Below are 20,057 nucleotides of genomic sequence, written 5' to 3'. Positions count from 1 at the left end.
ACAAACAGCAAACGGAGCAATCCGGGGTTTTGTGATCTGTGTTTGTCAAGGTCAAACTCAAACGTTCAGTCAGCAAATATAAATGTGTCAGTGTAGAACACAGTCTCACTCATAAAAATAAAGGCCTTTATTTGATGGTATACAAAGAGTGAAAACAACACAGGATGAATCTTTCTGTTAAATATAAATTAAACATTTATGCACTGCTGCCAAGTAACAGCAACAGGTAGAGCAATGGGGAACTTAGCTTGAGATAAAGCATTTGATAAAGGTCCACATAAAGCATTAAGCATAGTAGTGGCATTATCAAAAATAATATTATGCAATGACAGATATTACTATATGGACTGACGCAGATTTCTCAGGACAAAAAATTAGCTTATAATGTCTGAAAAAAAAGAAGATCTGAATAAGGCTTTTGTTTAATCACAGATAAAGGGTCTTAAATGAGACACAGCCAAACATCTGTGCTGCACATGTGCTACTGTTGGCTGGACTGACAAGTGTTTATACCCTGAATATGATATGCAAGCTGCTAAATTAATCCAGATGTTCTGAACATGCAGGGTTGTCTATTATCTCTTGTTTTTTTCCTCATCTACCGTGAATGAACATGCTTGACTGATTTGTAAGAGTGCAAATAACCTCCATTCTTGTCCAGTGTTACATCCTCATTATCTTTTTGTTTGGCTTTTCAGTGTCTGTCTATCTATCTTCTTCTAGACAATGAGACTTATAACCTGTGTGGACAGGATATGACCTGCTTCCCTGCAAATATCTGTCCTCACCTAAAAGAATCCCAGAGCTGAAACGGAACAGCTGTTACATCTCCCAATCTTAAAGTCTCTTCCATTGGAGCACACACTGGTGTGGCAAAGTGCTTAGAAATAGTACGCGTGGGCAATTTACCATAAACTGGGAGGGATTTGGCAAGTAGTATAAATACCTTTACCTATAATGCATTATAAAAGGGTTTTTAAAGCCGCACTAGGTAACTTTTGCTCTCGGGCTCCCCCTACAGTTGTGAAACAGTATTGTCCTCTACTACTGTCGTAAACGGTCACTCTACATCAGGGGATGCATCGCACGTGCATTTATTGACATGACAACCATGATAGCCCTGAACACTGCCGGAGTTCACATGCAGGTGTTCTGCTTGCGTCGCGTGTGAAATGTCTTCATCCCAGGTACAGTGGCATATGTTTCAGCATGTCATATGAATATAATTTCATGGGTTTTATTTTTTTCAAACGCCAAATGATCGCGATGCTCACGTTTACAAGCCAGCGTCATTATAGTAGCCTAGTCTATTGGTTCCCGTTTTACAGAATCTATATGATACTTCAATTCAATGTTTGAGTGGTAGGTAATAACCATATATCGTCAATATTATAATATCAAGCTACCCTAGATGAATCTGCAAATTCGAAAAATCGATTTGCATTAAAGCTTGAGGAAAGACAAATAAACCAATACCACAGACATGTTAGGTATCCTAAAATATGATTTTGTATGTATTACGTATTTACTTGCAAGAATGTAGCCCCTCCTCCCCCAGCTCACGCCAACGAGCAAACGCTGCCCAATGTTGATCCTCGTTCTGCCTTTAATCCGATCACTTTCTCGTTTTCTCGTTTTGCTTTCCTCAGACAAAACCTTTGCTTTCTTATTTTTCTGTGCTGCTTCGGCCATGACTATAACATTCGGCAATTTGCGAGCGATTTTTTCACGCACGTCCGAATTTAAGGAAGTGGGGATGGTGGTGGAAGTGACGTATATGCCGTAAAGCAGTCTAATTTTGTAGTTCTTTTTGTTCTCGGGTTACTACCCGAAACCCGAAGTTTAAAAGTATGATTAAAAACGATACAGACCCCGTCAGGCTATGGCAGACGTGTCATTCAACCTATTGTAAGTCGATGTATCATCACAAGAGTTTTGAAAATATATTATGAAGGTTGAAAAGTTACCTAGTGCTGCTTTAATGCATTAATTATGCACCTTATAATGCATTTCTGTCAGGACCACTATCGTCAAAGATGATTGATTGACTATTAGCATATAGTTTGGATTGGCGGTATGGTTCTGTTCTGGGCAAGAACTCCCTGCGCATCCAGAACCAACATAATGTATTGCAGATATCATTAATGTCGGGATAATTCATAATTCGTGAATTTAGTCTGATTCAAGGGGAATCAGAATACCAAATCCAGCTGGGGATGGAGGAGGGCAAATGAGCTCTGGAGAAATGCGATAGCTGCTGATAATACTGAAGGAGCTTATATATGCATGCTGAACTAGACATCGTATTCCTATAGGTAGACGTGATCAGCTGACAGTCAGCTGATGCAAGCTTCTAATTAACTGTGATTACAATTATTCATTAGATCATACAATCAAGCGTCAGTTATGGCAGTTCACAATTTTAACTTGATAAACTCCAGTAAAAAATAACATGTTGTACCTTTATCAAGTGTTTGTTCACCCATTTTGTGAAAGTCTTCTTCTGCACTCTGTCCCGTTCATCTGCAAAAGATAAAGAAAAAGGCACATTTAACACACTTCAGCAGTGTTTAGAGAAAATGTCTGGATCTGAAAGGATTTAAATACGTCATTTTATTAATGTTGAAACACTGTTGATTGCACTGAGAATACTCTTTTGAGGTTAAAATTTGATGTTGAACCCCAAATTAATATGCAGACAACTATAAAACAGCCATTCGTAGGTTCATTTCCCTGGAAGGTGTAACACCGTCTCTGTGACGCTTTCAAAACATCTCAACATCTGTTGGTTTGAGTATCACGACTAGCCCAAAACAACAACACTGATGCACTGAGTTTGTTCCAAACACAAATGTATAAAGTAGGCATGAAACGGAAGTTGCAATAGTATTTTCTTCCCTATTGTGAACGTGTATCTGAGTAAAACGGCTTCTCAAACAAGAACAAATGTAGGGCGGGGCTTGATTTTATCCACTGGGAACTGATTGGATGATTGGGGTTTGCTTTTGGTCAATCTCATGTGAGTGACAGGTTGCCCCTAGCTTGGATGCTAGCCGAACTTAGCCCCGCCCACAACATTTTAACTCGGGCAGTTCGGTCTGGACTTGATCCGTAGAGAGGTAATAATGCCCGAACAGAAACTGTTCGGACCAATGAAATTGTCAGGGGGGCGGGCTTTAGACGATGATGGACAGATGATAAACAGTAACGTAATCATCCACGTCATCAAAGAGCGATTGGGTTGAATTTGTTCTGATCCTAAACGGAGAACTTGTTCGTATATGCGTCCACCTTTACTATTTCTCTCAGAAATGATGATCGTGTTGGTAAGTACTCTGTGTATCCTTAAATAATTTTTACAACACCAGCAAAGATCGTTTACACTCATCTTTTTCTTCTAACGTGACTTATTCCAGCGTGCGTGCAAGACAGGGTTGCCAAGTTTTTACAACAAAACCCGCCCAATTGCTACTCAAAACTAGCCAAAAACAAGCCCAATAGTTTTCCGGGGGGGGGGGGGTTCTCTGGAAAAAATGGCATTTGGGGGGTAAAATATGTGTTATTTTGGCAGGGATGCCTGCTAAAATTCGCATTCCTGGGTCTGTATATCACATAATTGGGGTCGCTTCAACCCGCGGACATGGAAAAACCCGCAGACTTGGCAACAGAGTGCAGTTGAGTTCTGTTGACATTTGACAACTAACGTTATGCGTCGCGAATTAAAAAATTATAATAATGTGCACGGATACTAGCCTAGAAATCTAGACGCACCCTAGCGGCAGCAAATGTAATAAAAACTCTAGTCAGGCCAATCACACAGTTTGCCCACCGGATAAGGCAGAAGTCTATACTAGCTCCGCTGGTGGGAAAACGCATGGGACTCAGCCTCAACTCGCTTGAGATTGTTGTCTAACCACTGATAGCGCTCTGGTTGGTTGTAGCACTATCCTACTGCGTGCAGAGGGAATTTGAAAGACAACCGTTTATCCTGCCCCTCTGATTGAGCCCTGCCAATGGTGGGATGCCAGACCAAACATCTTGCTGAGGGTCTGGCTTGTCAGGCTACACGGATACATCATTTAGAATAAATACTGCAATATTCAATAGTGAAACAGTTGAACTCCATGTGAAGACAGAAGTGGAACAGATAAAAACTCTATCAGAATAATTTCAAATCAGTTCTTTGTGTGGGAATGCCTCACATCTCCTACCAGGCTATTTAAACACAGGCACAGCCATGTGAGCAAGGCGATCTCTCTGTAAAGCTGGAGAGTAATGACTGCAGGAAGTGTCTAGACAGCTCAGACATTGTCAAGCAAAGACAGAGCGCAGGTTTGGAGAGAAGAAAATGTGATGCATTTTGAGGCCTCGGGCTGGGAAATTTTACCATGAAGGCAGAATAGCTTTAATCCTAAATGTGCGTCACCACAGACACACCTATAGCCTGCAGAATCATGTTCCTTCAGCAAGAGAACATGATCTATACTGCTGTCTCGTTCAAATTACCAGCACTTGCATCTGTCATCATTACCAGAGAACATACTGTGTTTTGAAATGACACATATAAAGTTAGCGAGTTACTTCATATAAAGGTTACACTTTATGTGTACGTACATGTAAGGTATCTACATGGGTTAAGTTTAGGTTTAGGGTTAGTATACTACCTAATTATTACACAGTTAATATAATTACTATAATAAGTGCATGTAAATAAACAATGCTACCTATGTAATTATTATATGCATTGCATGTTGGTGCACTGTAATTACATTAAAAGGACTTGCATTTCATTTGCATTTGTAGCAACACTGTTAACTTTACCCACTTATTATCATAACCAAACCCTTACATTAAAACCTATATTCCTTATAATCCTAACCGTGGATTTACTTCTAAACCTAACCATACCTCAACCTCATCAGCAGTGAATGTGGAAACAACATGTAGTTGCACAGTAAATCCACATTGCGTGCTATGAGCTCCGCTATAACTTCCGCTAAGTGAGGTCAAAATACGAGCATGGTCATAGATGTATAAGTAGATGCCTCATTAGCGCCTGCACGGATCAGTAGAATGAGGCATCTACGATTGATATATCTATGACCACGCTCGTATTTTGACCTCACTTATCGGAAGTTATGGCGGAGCTCAGAGATGATAAGTTCGTCTGATAAAAGGTAAAATGATAGCATAAATATTGCTCTGTTTCTCACAGAAACTGATCGTTTTGCTAGATAAGACCCTTATTCATCATCTGGTATCGTTTGGTATCTTTTAAAGCCCTTTAAAGCTGTACTGAAACTGTCATTTGGACCTTGAACCGTTTGGAGCCCATTGAAGTCCATTATATGGAGGACAATCCTGGAATGTTTTCATCCAAAACCTTAATTTCTTTTCGACTGCAGAAAGAAAGACATTGACATCTTGGATGACATGGGGGGTAAATTATCAGCAAAAGTTTATTTAAAAGTGAACTAATCCTTTAAGGCCACCAAATATAAAGCGTGAACGTAATGTTACTGTGAACATTCACAATAAAAAAACATTTATTTTCTGGTCGTCTTTGATAGAGCCTTTTGATACACATCTTTCTGGGGGCAAGTGCAAGAAGAAAACTCAAATCAAATCATCTCAGCTACCGTTTCTCTAATCGTATGAAGGATTGAGAAGAACGTTCTATGGCCGAAAGAGACCAAACCTGAACCGATGGGAATCAGTTCTCATGAGGTGTACAGCAACATCCATATATTGGATGGTGATGAAGGATCATGCTTTGAGGATTCAAGGACTGAAAAACCTTTAACCTGTTAGCAGTCGGTCACTGTGATTTTGCCAAGACATGCACTTACTGTAAACTTGTCCCTCAAATCTGGGGTTGGTTGATCTGGTTGATTGAAATGTTGTTCCAGGATCAACAAAGATGAACTTAAATGGTTCATGAATGCTTTGGAATCCAGACCTCAGATTCATGTCTTTTTAAAGAAGACACCTAGCAGATTATTGCAGAAATGAACATGTTTCATTTCAAGTACAGCAGGAACAACATTTCAATCAACCAATCAGATTTGAGGGACAAGTTTACAGTTTATGCCAGGTTTAGGCTTACAAGCAGGGTTAGGTGCTTCTACATCAGTGTTATTCATATTTTAAGGATAAGTTATAGGTAGGGTTAGGTTTAGGGGTAGGGATAGGACTAACATTTCAGACAGAAATGTTGTTCCAGGATCAAAAATTATGTTGATCCAGGAACATGTCTTACTTGGCAAAGTCACGGTGACCGCAGAAATACAAGATAATTCATTATCTTTTACCTATATAATTAAAATGTATTGCGTTATATGTTATGCAGTGATATGTATACCTATAGTGACAAAGTGCATTGTCTCTGTTTGATGATGACATACTGTATAAGCCAATCAGGTGCAGGATGTGGTGACAGGACAACAGGGAATGCTGTCTCAGTCCCTATTAACACATCATTATTAGGCTAAATATATGCCATCTATATAAATGTTGACACAATGGCCTTGGTCAGGAGAGACAGCTTAAATTCACTTAAAAAATGAATGTGTAAAAAAGTTACAGAAGTTTAAGTTTAGTGTAAAGCAAATGTAATGAATTAAACATTTTCGTTTTATACAAAATACACTATATTGCCAAAAGTATTGGGACACCCCTCCAAATCATTGAATTCAGGTGTTCCAATCACTTCCGTGGCCACGGGTGTATACAATCAAGCACATGCAAACGCTTCTACAAACATTTGTGAGAGAATGAGTTGCTCTCAGGAGCTCAGTGAACTCAAGCGTGGTACCGTGATAGGTTGTCACCTGTGCAATAAGTCCATTCGTGAAATTTCCTCACTACTAAATATTCCACGGTCAACTGTTGGTGGTATTATAATAAAGTGGAAGCAATTTGGAACAACAGAAACTCAGCCACGAAGTGGTAGGCCACGTAAAATTACGGAGCGGGGTCAGCACATGCTGAGGTTCACAGTGCACAGAAGTCGGCAACTTTCTGCAGAGTCAACAGCTACTGACCTCCAAACTTCATGTGGCCTTCAGATTAGCTCAAGAACAGTGTGTAGAGCTTCATGGAATGGGTTTCCATGGCCGAGCAGCTCATCCAAGCCTTACATCATCAAGTGCAATGCAAAGCATCGGATGTAGTGGGGTAAAGATCGCCACTGGACTCTAGAGCAGTGGAGACGTGTTCTCTGGAGTGACCAATCACGCTTCTCTGTCTGGCAATCCGATGGACGAGTCTGGGTTTGGTGGTTGCCAGGAGATCGGTACTTGCCTGACTCCATTGTGCTAAGTGTAAAGTTTGGTGGAGGGGGATTATGGTGTGGGGTTTTTCAGGGGTTGGGTTTGGCCCCTTAGTTCCAGTGAAAGGAACTCTAAATGCTTCAGCATACCAAGACATTTTGGGCAATTTCATGCTTCCAACTTTGTGGGAACAGTTTGGGGATGTCCCCTTCCTGTTCCAACATGACTGTGCACCAGTGCACAAAGCAAGGTCCATAAAGACATGTATGAGCGAGTTTGGTGTGGAGGAACTTGACTGGCCTGCACAGAGTCCTGACCTCAACCGATAGAACACCTTTGGGATGAATTAGAGCAGAGATGAGAGCCAGGCCTTCTTGTCCAACATCAGTGCCTGACTTCACAAATGCGCTTCTAGAAGAATGGTCAAAAGTTCCCATAAACACACTCCTAAACCTTGTGGAAAGCCTTCAAAGAAGAGTTGAAGCTGTTATAGCAGCAAAGCGTGGGCCAAATCCATATTAAACCCTATGGATTAAGAATGGGATGTCATTGATGTGGCAAAACCTTTGGCAAAATCACTGTGAGATGCAGAAATACACTTCAAAAAAATGAAAGTGTAAAAAAGTTATAGAGGTTTAAGTTAAACATTTTTTTAATATGTTTTACAAAATCAAAAATTCCTAGAAAATTTCTAGAAAATCAAAACCATATATGTCTAACCAAGCTGTTTTGCAAATTTGAAGTTGATATTAGAAAAAAATGAGCAGATTCTATGGTAGTGCAATGTCCAATTTCAAAACAGGATGACAGGATTGTGAGTGTTTAAGCTTTCGGATGATACCAAATGTGTGATGATTGTCAAAACCTGCGATAAAAGCAATACAAAAAATGTGTGGCAAGTGTCCAGCTACCGGGACACTGACAGTTAACAGGATATAGACACTGTAGAAATCACATATCAAACAATACTGGAGATGCGTAACCCAAAAAGCCAAACTGGAGTGGCTTACTTTCCTGAATTCATGGATCAGTCAAAGCCCAGCACTTCCGTATCATTATGCTCCAGTGTTCTCCTTCAATAATTGGAGCAATTTTGTTCAACGGGACAGTTGAATGCACAATACAATATAGGAGTGAAAGGCGTTTGTTGTGCAACGGCACGACTCGTTTAAAACTCGCCCAGCTATTGTTTCGCATTGAGGGAACAGCTGATTCAGACGCGCCCGCAGAACTTCTGTTTCTGCTGGGTGGAGTATGATGAGCATATTATGAAATAATATAACCATGGTGACTATCATGGGTGGAGGCAATAAACCTTGATCTCTAATGCAAGACTTCTCTTTTAGTGTTTGAAGAGGGTTACTGTGGGTGATGATTTGGAGAATTATGACCACCAGTATGGGGTCGTCAGCAAACCTTTACCCTTTGACCCCCATTCATTCACCTTCACACGTATAACGTTACAGCACTAAACCAACGCCCTTGTGATTAAGCCTGCCCTCGAGAGTGGGTGAGGAACACAAGATAATTCACTATCTTTTACCTATACAATTAAAATGTACTCAATGATATTTTATGCAGTGATATGTATACCCATAGAGATAAATGTTTGCTGATGACAGTGAAGGTGTGCAGGATGTGGTGACAGGACAACAGGGAACACTGTCTCAGACTCTATTAACACATCATTACACTGCTAAATATATGCCATCTATATAAATATTGACACAATGGCCTTGGTCAGGAGAGCTTAAATTATGAAACGCCTGCTGTATGAGACTTTTTATAGCACATATTACACTGACAATAAAAAGAAAAAGATTGCAAGCAAAGCACTTGAGCAGATTGCAGACTTTATATGATAAACCTCAGAATGATCAATACTTAAAGGCTGTTTTTACATATAATGAGATTTTCTAGTTAACATGAACTAACATTTATCAATCTCAGTTCATGTTAATCTTAACTTTTACTACTACATGATTAAAATCAAAAGTTGTATCTGTTAACATTAGTTAATGAACCTGAACTAACATGAACTAATAATGAACAGTTGTATTTGTATCAATTTAAGTTTTAAAAAGAATAATAAGTACTGTAAAAAAAAAAAATTTATCCTTTGTCAAATCAACTTAATATTTAATGTGATTCAGATAACATAATATTTTGAGTTTCTATTTATTAAAATGATCTCCTTCATTGTATTAACTAAAATGTTTAATTTCAATTAACTCAAAAATGTAAGGCAACTAAACTTACTTTTTTAAGTTAAACCAAAAATATATATATATATTTTTACAGTGAATTACCCTTACCAATGGAACCTTATTGTAAAGTGTTACCATTATGGAAAATATAATATAATCCTGTTTGCTCATAATATTGCCTGTTTGCTCATAATATTGCATTAAAAATAGGGGAACAAATATTTTTCTTCATGGTTGGTATATTGTAATTCAAGAGCCATGACGTAATAAAACATCAAGTTTACACTGTTTTCCAGTTAAATAAGATTTAAGGGAAGCAAAGTGTCATAAGGTATTAAGACTTGTTCTCAGAATATATATATTTTTTTTTGGAAACAGAATTTTGTTGGCAAATCTTATAATATTGAACTGCAAAAAATTGTATTCAAAGTATGGGTCAATCATAATATCTTGCACAGCCTTCACTTCTCGTGACTTCTCAACATCTTCACTTCTCCAAAAATCGATTCTTTTTTAAAACCAAGATGAAAACACTCGTTCGGAAGGTGATTTTTCTTTCAATGACAAAGAGGTGCATCTCTAAACAAAAGGTTCCTATGCAAATATTTTTTTAACAACAAAAAAGAAAGTCTCTTCCCACATGAGCAGGTGTATCAGAGAGCCGTCCTAAGTACCTTTTCTGCCTTCCACGGCTTTCAGCATTCCCTGATAGTACAAGTCATCTGAGGGGATCCTCTCCCTCTTCTCCCCGTCCAGGCTATCGGTCGAGTATTCCCTCCGTCTCTGTTGCGTACTCATCTCGTTTACGTCACGCTTACAGCGAAATACAGAGTTCTGTCAGCCACAAATCTCTGCTCTTTACAAGCTCCCTCCCTTTTCCAAATAGAAAGTTGCAGCAATGTTCCCGTTAAGACTTAAGGTTCCTGTTTAATTTCTGCTGTCCATTTTCTAGCTCCAGTAAATGATGTCAGTAGGCTACAGCTTCTGGGCCTGCTCTTGTGCCGTTCTGACTCCTGTGAGACATGGTGGTTGGAGGGCACTTTGGGTTATGTTTGGCTCCGCCTAATCCCTGAATTGTCATGTTGGTGGAGCCGAGGCAGGAAGAAGGGGTGGAATCAGGGAAAGTGAGTGGGAAGGTGTGTCTGCCAGCATGCCTCATCTAGAGTCCCACACCCTCTCCAAACAGTCACACCAAATTATCACAATCTCTGTAGAATAATGCAACAGGAAATGGAGAGTGTGACGAGTTGTGAAACTACCTTACTCTGAGCACTACACCAGTGTGTAGAACTGGAGCGCAAGTGCCATTAAAAGGAACTCGTGCTAACAGATATTACTCCACACACACTGTACACATACTGTACGCCCCTTTAATGATTAACCACTGTGACATACCTGAGCAGTTGAGCAAGTATGACTAAGTAGGAGTGTGTGCTTCCAATAAGACAGGGCGAGGCACTGGGATGGGCCGCTCACGTCTACACACGCTGGAGATTAACATTACTGGATGTAAACCAACCCCAGTAAAATACATAACCAGAGGCTGCAAAATGAACAGTTAGAAATAAGACGAAAAGTCTTTAAAAGAGTCATTTCTTGTTTGCACGAGTGTGTGTTTATGTGATCATGCTGAACTTGCATGTGCATCGCCAGATGAATGTGTCGATATGTGTAGGAAGAGAAAGATTTACAGACGCAATAGGTGATGACGAGTGACAGTTCTGCCCATGCACAAGGTATCATAAAGATATAACGCAATAGCTCAGAAGATGAAGCTGAGGACGGGGCGTTCATCACATGCTCAAGATCTGAACAGACCCGCACCATAAACTTTGAGAAGCTGCTCATTTGGCGACCTGTTCAGGCTCGCTAGTAAGTATAGCGGCCTAAACTTGACAGTGTTTGCAGGAGCGTTTATTTTACGATATATCTGACATATCCCTTAGCTGACGCCTTCATTTAATAGACATCTAATTTCCTGTTGATACAGATGAAGGTATTAAGGTGTGGCACAAAAAAACTACCAACACCTATAACAGCATTCATAACCTTATTTTTCTTTTATGTCAGTCTATGATTTAAAAAATTCCAACCGCTAAGTACCCACTGTGGTGTAAAGTTTTTTTGTTTTGAAAGAAATTAATATGCAATATGTTATTAAATAACCATTCAATTGACAGTAAAGACTTTTAAAATGTTACAAAATATTTATATTTCAAATAAATGCTGTTCTTTTTAACTTTCTATTAATCAAAGGATCATGCGACACTGAAGACTGGAGTAATGATGCTGGAAATTCTTTGATCACAGGAATAAATTACATTTTAAATATATTTAAATAGAACATTTATTTTAAATTGTAATAATATGTCACAATATTACTGTATTTTTGATGAAATAAATGCACAAATCTGAAGTTGGGAAACCCTGATCTATAACTTTCATAGTTACAGTATAAGCAGTGTTGGGAAAAGTTACTTTTAAAAGTAATGCATTACAAAATTACTAAAAAATGTACTGATTGTGTTATTTTTAAGGGGAATTTATTCGTAACATAGCTTTTTCTCACCTGGGCTAGCTTGCTTGTTTTTTAATAACAACAAAAAAAGTTAGATTTTTGGCAAATGTAAAACGTGAATTTCACATCAAAAGTGAACTGAAAAAGCCTCAGGCTGAAAGAAATGCAAATTCATGCCTGTACAGTAGAGGGCGCGGTTAAAAAAGATTCGGCTGTGCTGCCATTACACATAAGTTTGATATTTATCAAATGTAATTTTTGCTTATCATTAGTATGGTTGAGTGGATTATTAAAGGTCAGCAACAAAGACATTGCTAATAAAGTGAGATTAAATACATAAAGTATGTTTTTATTGCAATTATTAATTAATTATTAATATTCTGAAATTGCATTTCCTGCATTATTGCATTTTGAATTGAAATTGCATTTAAATTGCATTAATTTCTGTTTTTGGTGTGTAAGTGAGATGAGTAAATGTCTACTCCTGTTTAGTCTAGAACTACAATAACCATCATGTTCACACAGCACACACAAAGCCTCTACGCTAACTCACGATTCTCTCAACATGGGACAGGAGAACTGGCAGTCAATGCATGGAAAACAAAGTAACTTGAGTTACTTATTTGAAAAAAGTAACTCAGATATTTTGTGTAAATTTAAAAGTAACTTGTTACTTTACTAGTTACTTAAAAAGTAATCTAATTGAACTCAAGTTACTTGTAACGCATTTCCTCTGACAGTAAGTTATTAACTTATATGTATCATTATTAGAGGCATTGATGCAACTAATGTTAATGAGATAACATACCTTGAGTAAGGTAGACACTGTAAGTAGAGTGATACAAATGTTTATGTGATGCTCTTCTAATGTGATTTGAGCAATGAACCCCACAGGAGCACCAGAAGTTTCCATAAAACATAACATCAGCCACAGCTCATCTCATTCACAGACCAGCTGATGCATAATGCACACAAAACATATCAAGAGCTGGCTGAAAACTGAAATCTGATTGGCTGGCTTAACAACCAGCCCTTCTGAAGAAGACCTATAGCCAGAAGATATGAGTTAAAATGCATGGTGTTATACAAACACACTTTTTGAATATTTTCAAGAGCTTTGTTTAAGACGTGTGATATCCAAAACATGATACCCTTGAGCACACTCGTATAGTCAGATGAACCCGCACCTACAACATAAAAAATTGTGGAAAGGTTGGTTCTTGGCCAAAGCTGCATAAGACTTAGTCAAGTCTACACAAGACTGATCCTTCACATGAGCGGGGAGAAGCATAAAACATGACTTTTTGAATCAATATCAAGTATTCATCTTTTAACCTCACATACACCTCAGATCTTTCTATGCACTACATACACACAAAGCTGGATCTGGATCTGGGGTCAGATGAGAAGATGCAGGCACGAGTCAATGTGACCCAATCAGAAGACGTTTTGTTTGTCAATGGTAGATCTGACAGGCATTTTCTGGTGCCGTGACCCGGATCTTACGTCTCAAAATGTTCCCAGAATATCTTTGCTCAGATGATAAGGGTTGAAGATCAGATCTTTAAAGAGGTCTGGAGTGCATTTTATACTATGATATCACACTATATAAACAGTAGTGTGCAACAATATCTATACTGAAAAAACAACAACAAGAAAACACTATTTTAGTCTTTCTAATTCATTCAGCCGATCTGTGGGTCTGTTCACTTAACGACCACCGTTGTCGCTAATAACACGTGTTTCTGAATTCTACATACAACCCCTTTAAAGGGTGATGAATTGAGAAATCAACTTTCACTTGAGCTTTTGATATATAAAAGGTCATGGTAATATAAGAATATCCTGTAAGTTTCAGAGATGAAAACTTCCTTGTTAGTCAAAGAAAAGCTTTTATAGACACCAGGCCCAGCAAATGCTCAATTGCAGAATGTGCCTGGCTATGACGTCTGAGTGTAGTGAAACACCGCCTCAACAGAAGAAGAACAATGCCTGATTCTGTAGCCCCCGCCCACCACTAACATAACACAGGCCTACATGGAGCTAAACCGGATAGAATTTCTAAACATACCGCATACGCTTCATTCGGATTCCAATATCATGAATGCACGGATGAACTTTATTTTTAATGAATATTCAGCTCACGTGGGGAAGACATTGCGTGTCTGTTCTTTCATTTAACCATGGATTCGTTTGTAAACAAGAGACTGGATTTGCAGACAGGATGAGATTAACCACACTTATGTGAGTAAATTTTTTTTTAAACAGTATGTGATAGTATTGCATTGTTACAGATCATATTGATTATGTGTACGTGTCTAACTGAACATTAGCACGTTGAAGGCTGAAGAATCACTCTCTTGACTTGATATTTGAAGGAAAAATACAAATCGCGGAAGTTTTGATCATGCAGTCTGCAATGTACTTGGCATGTGTGTGTGTGTGTGTGTGATGCACGGTTCGCGCTTATATCGACCGATCGGGCGGGCCAAGTAATACAAAAATAACATTCCAATCAATCGCGGGTGGATGAGAGATAAATCATTGTGTTTGTTAGATAAAGATATTTTGCGAGCCTTGTGGGACGAATCATTTCGTTTGCCGTTTCTCACAGGCTTTCAAAACAATTCCTTGTGTAGCCTACTCACAGGGGAGCTGAAACTCATTAAATATGCAAAACTGTTATCAAATCCTAGCCATGGGCATTTACTTCCAAGTCTTCAGTGTGGCACACCCATCAAAACCCAATGTTTCTTGAGATAGCCTCAAAACCAGGGTAGAAAAGAGCCTATTACTTATTCATTATGATGTTTTTGAATGTAAAAACCATGCAAATGTCATAAGTTGACCTCAGACAACAGTATAAATTTTTTTTGAAAGCCAGCTCATAAACTTCCATTGCAGTAGAACAGAATGAAATCAAAGCGTCATAGATAAGGCTTGAGGACAGATTTACTAAACAGGGTAAATTACTGTGAAAAAAAGTGCAGATGTGAGTTGAAAGTTCTGCGATGCGCAAATTAAAGACCACAGACAAAGCTGGATCATTTTCATAATGACCAACACAATATACCAAGCGCAGCGCAAATTAGCATTTGGTTTAGCATTTTGGACGTTAAATAATGGCGCAAACACCAGTAAATTGACGAGCGCAAACCTTGCATAATTCATTTAAATACTCTCCTCCCATAAATTTTGTGTCTGAAAGAGAAACTCCTATAAATCCATATGCAATAAGATCATCCGCAAAAATAACCCTGTCCACGCCTTTTCAGTGCTAATTTTTCACTGCGTGTCTTTAGTAAATCCTGACAGTAGTTTTTAACGCCAAAGAAAGGTTTGCGCTGGTGCAAGCTGTTAGTAAATCTGGACCTTAAAGTTGTCTTTAAAGGTAATGAGATTGATGTTAGAACAATGGTAACTCTTCACATTCCTCTGTTAGGTGTAACCAAACCACATTAGCCGTGAAAGTGGCTCCCAATCCCATCCACAACTCTCTCCCTCCAGAGCCGTCTCTCCTCCAGCTGCGTGTGAGAGCGTGTACAGGGATGTCTGTCACGCCCAGAGAGAGAGGAATGTGGAATCCGTACATCTGCTTTGATTTCACATCAAACATGAACACACCCTGTCCTTCCCAACAAGAACAACATGGACACCTGAGCTCTTTTTTTGCCTCTTCATAAGATGCTTTTTTACTTTCCATGGGTTTTTTTTAATCGATTTACCAGAAGCCGTAATTATGTGTCTTTCCATTCGCTCATAATTCCAGGCATTAAAATTGCAATTGCAAAACTGCGTGGAGCATTAATATCCATGTTTATCTAAATCCAGGAATCAAGTTCTGATGTGATGGTCAAAACGGGATTTGGGGAAATCTCTGTTTAGCTGGAGATTCAAAACAGAACATCAACAGCAGCTGAGATCTAAAATAACCCATTAGACGTTCTGCACTGGAGTGGAAAACAGATGGACCTGCCAAGCAGTTCTGCAAACTCACTCACAGGCTCTCTTGAAATCATGACATGCACTTCAAAAGCGTAATATAAGACGCGTATTAAAGTCCTCATGAAATCTAAATGCACTCAATTTACTTTCTTAATGCGCATTCCTGGTCTTACCAGTGAACGATTTATCAGCCCAAGTTATTTCAAATAATAATAAACGTTTTTCTTCATAATCCTAAATCATTGAGTAAAAACCTTCCTCTGAAACAACTTCTTCCACTGAATTTTTGCACTGTGAAGAGTTTGAGTTTGAGAAATTGTCACAAAATAAAGTGATTTTTTCTGGTATTTTTCAAGTATTAAGATCAGTGTTGGTAAGTTATTAATTACTAGCAAGCAATTCCATTTTCAACAGTGTAATTAGATTACTGTACTAATTACTCTCTCTAAAAAGTATTGGATTACTTATTACTAATTACTTTAAAACATACATTTTAACATAAAATGTTGATGTTAAATCCACTATTGTTTTATATAGTCTATACTACATCAAAAGCAACTGTAATAAATTATAAAAAAAAAGTAATCCCTTACTTTACTTTTTCAAGGGATAAGTAATTTTAGTGCCGTCAAATCGATTAATCGCATGAAAAATAAGTTTGTGTTTGCATAATATATGTGTGTGTACTGTGTATAATTATTATGTATATATAAATACACACTCATTCATGTATATATTTAAGAAACATTTGCATGTATATACTGAATGTATATTTATATAATTTATTTTAGCGACATCTAGTGGTGAGGTTGTGAATTGCAACCGCTCACCCCTCCCTTTCAAAGCACGTAGAGAAGCTACGGTGGCCGACACAGGACAAAAATTTCATCGTCAGAGAGAGCAGAGAGTAGCTAGCGCTCTGTAGAGAAGTTTGTCCGTTTAGGGCTACTGTAGAAACATGACGGCACAAAATGGTGATTTCACTGTAAGGGGACCCGACCCGCACACTGTAAAAAAAATATTTAAAAAGTAAGTTACCTGGTTGCCTTAAAATTTTTAATTCATTGAAATTAAACTTTTGAGTTAATACAATGAACATTTCAGAATCAACATCACCCTTTATACAAATATTATTAAAAGATTTTGTAAGCATATTGCATATTTGTTTTTTAGTTGTAATAATGCAGTGAAACATGCTAAATTGTGCTATTTTCATGATTTATCACAATTTTTTTTAAATTTATGTGGTTCAGATACAATAATATTTTGAGTTTCTATTTATTAAACCAATTTCCTTCATTGTATTAACTCAAATTTTTAATGTCAATGAACTCAAAATTTTAAGGCAACGAGGTTACTTACTTTTTTAAGTTAAACCAACAATATTTTTTACAGTGCAGTGTATGGAGAAAGAAATGGCTCCTTCTAAGGTAATAAAAACATAACGGTACATTGTGTAAGGTCTGTAATACACCACCAAAATATATTATATTGCATTTCTGTCAATAGATCCTCATAAATACTGTGCAGTGTGTATATAATCTTAACTATGTCTTTAAATATATACATGAATGAGTGTGTATTTATATTTACATAATAAGTATACACAGTACACACACATATATTATGTAAACAAAACTTTTCTTTTTCATGCGATTAATCAATTTGACAGCACTATTAGTAATTAATTACACCCAAGACTGAATAAAATGTAGGTAAATATGGCTGTTCAATACAGAATTGATATATTATTATATAACATGATCACAAACCCATTTTACTTCCCTAGTGCTATATATATATATATATATATATATATATATATATATATATATATATATATATATATATATATATATATATATATATATATATATATATATATATATATATATATATATATATATATATATAGCACTAGGGAAGTAAAATGGGTTGTGATCATGTTCTCACACTGACTTCATTAAATAAATGTCTCCCTCTTCTGGCCAATAATTAGGACATAATCATAAAGCTTGTCAGGTAAATTTACAATGGCTCAGGTGTGTGAACAGCTGAGAGAAGTTTAATCTTTAAAAGGTAAACATGACGCATTGCCCGCAGTGTCAATGACCTGAATGAGATCAGCTGAAAACTGACTTCTGCTTCTGACAGCATTGCCTTAGTGACATAATAATAACAACTTGCTTTCATCTGAGATGCTGATGGTGCAGACATCGGAGAACGGTTGTCCAAACACACAGTAGCCATGGCAGCAGATCAGAAGAACACACTGTTACTCATGTCTGTATTTATAGTCTGAACGCAAGTCATTCAAAGGAAGGGCTGACTGCATAGGGTGGATTCAGCAGTTATTGTGACATTACTTCACAAAACCAGAATAAATCTATGAAACGATGGAATACAATCTGTTGATTACCCTATTTCTAAATCCCCCCTTCAATCACACACCAGCATCTTACATCCAAATCTATATTTGCTACTGAGCAACAGATGGAAATAGGGGGGATTTTCTATGAAAAGCCCCAGTTTTTATGACCTTGTCCATTTGACTAAATAGTCATGCCTGATGATTATCGTCACTAATAAAATGTGCGTTTAGAGAATTTATGGCAATCAAAAAAAATGAAGGAAATAAAACTAATCAGCGATGATAAGATACGTGTATCACAGTCCAATATTTATCAAAAGGACATACATGATAGGCCACACATCCACATACGTCTTGGCTAAACCCCAAACCACGTCCTCTGTTTATCCTGACTTACAGACTTACTGAGTGTGAATTTAATGAAGCTTTTTGTCCATGTTTTATGCCTTATGTATCACTCCTTCAGTGAGAAAGCTTTAACAATGAAGTATTAAACTGAGACTCAACACTAGATGGCGACAAAACATAATATTCACAAGAGAAAAAAATGCATACATTGTGCATTTAAAGGTGTATTTCAACTATACCTTTTTATGAAATGCCACGCATAGATTTCCTACTTCCTCCCTGACAGATATCACTGAAAAAGGTCTGACTGTGACAGAACTCACAGCAAAAATACACTAAATGAGCTGCCATTTTTTTCTAACCTGCCATCAGAAACACTATTTGTTAAATAAATCAATAATTTTGCATGTTTAGTTTTGCTGACATCTGATTGGCTGCCATGTCTTTTAAGGGCGGGGTTATGGACCACTTTGATTGAATGGATGGGAGTGGCTAAGATGGACAGAGTTTGTCCAAATGGCAAAAATTGCTTACGGCATAGATAATCTTTACACTCTACACTCTCAGAAATAAAGGTACAAAAGCTGTCACTGGGGCAGTACCTTTTCAAAAGGTACACATTTGTACCTAAATGGTGCATATTGGTACCTTAAATGTACATAATAGTACCTAAGGTGTACATATTAGTACCTAAAAGGAACAAAAGTGTACCTCTTGAAAAGGTACCGCCCCAGTGTCAGCTTTTGTACCTTTATTTCTGAGAGTGTAAAAAAAAAATTGTTCTATATTGGTATCTACGGTTCCATGAAGAACCTCCAACAACCATTGCACAAAAGGTTCTTATTAGTGGAAAATGGTTCTTTAGATTTTTAGAATGTTATTCTTTTTTTTTTGCTGTTTACTGAAAGCTGCTTTGGAGAACCAAAAATGGTTGTTCTGCATGTATTTGTGATACAATATTATCTTTCTGCTTACTCACTGCAGTGAAGTATAAGTTGTATGTAAACAGCAGTATGCTACATTGTCACATAACCTCGACACATTTCACGTAAGTAGCAATTAATTATAAAAGTGGCAAGTTATTATGCATTTTTAATTGAATTCAGAGACTTAGTTTTCTGTGCCAAATATTAGTATGCTATTCTGAACATAACTCACCTTTAATTATCCTTACGGAAAATGGTATCCATCAAGTTCGTTTTATTAAGTATACTTAAGTAAGTTCAAGTATTTTTTAAGTATACTTTATGCAGTAAGTATACTAATATCAATGTACTAGAAGTATACTTTTAGTGTATAAAAGTATGCTTTTAAGTATACTTTAAGTTTAACAGTAGTAAACTATGAGTTTAAAAACTAAGTTTTTCATTTGTACTGCAACTATACGCCTACTACAA

At 37.4% G+C, this 20,057-nt stretch overlaps 1 protein-coding gene across 11 annotated transcripts in view; it reads right to left on the bottom strand.

The window, feature by feature from the left end:
* Positions 1–20,057, bottom strand: part of plecb (plectin b) — a 204,700-nt gene that overhangs the window by 64,935 nt on the left and 119,708 nt on the right. For all 11 annotated transcript variants that reach the window (XM_079837956.1, XM_079837950.1, XM_079837953.1 and 8 more), the window contains one exon: positions 2,462–2,523. In XM_079837956.1, the coding sequence (XP_079694082.1) occupies positions 2,462–2,523 (62 nt within the window). The remainder of the gene's footprint in view (positions 1–2,461; positions 2,524–20,057) is intronic.

This window comes from Gobio gobio (genome assembly GCF_949357685.1).
Source record: "Gobio gobio genome assembly, chromosome: 15".
NCBI lineage: Eukaryota > Metazoa > Chordata > Actinopteri > Cypriniformes > Gobionidae > Gobio > Gobio gobio.
Note: the sequence above shows the minus strand (reverse complement) of the source record. Positions and strands in the feature narration are given on the sequence as shown.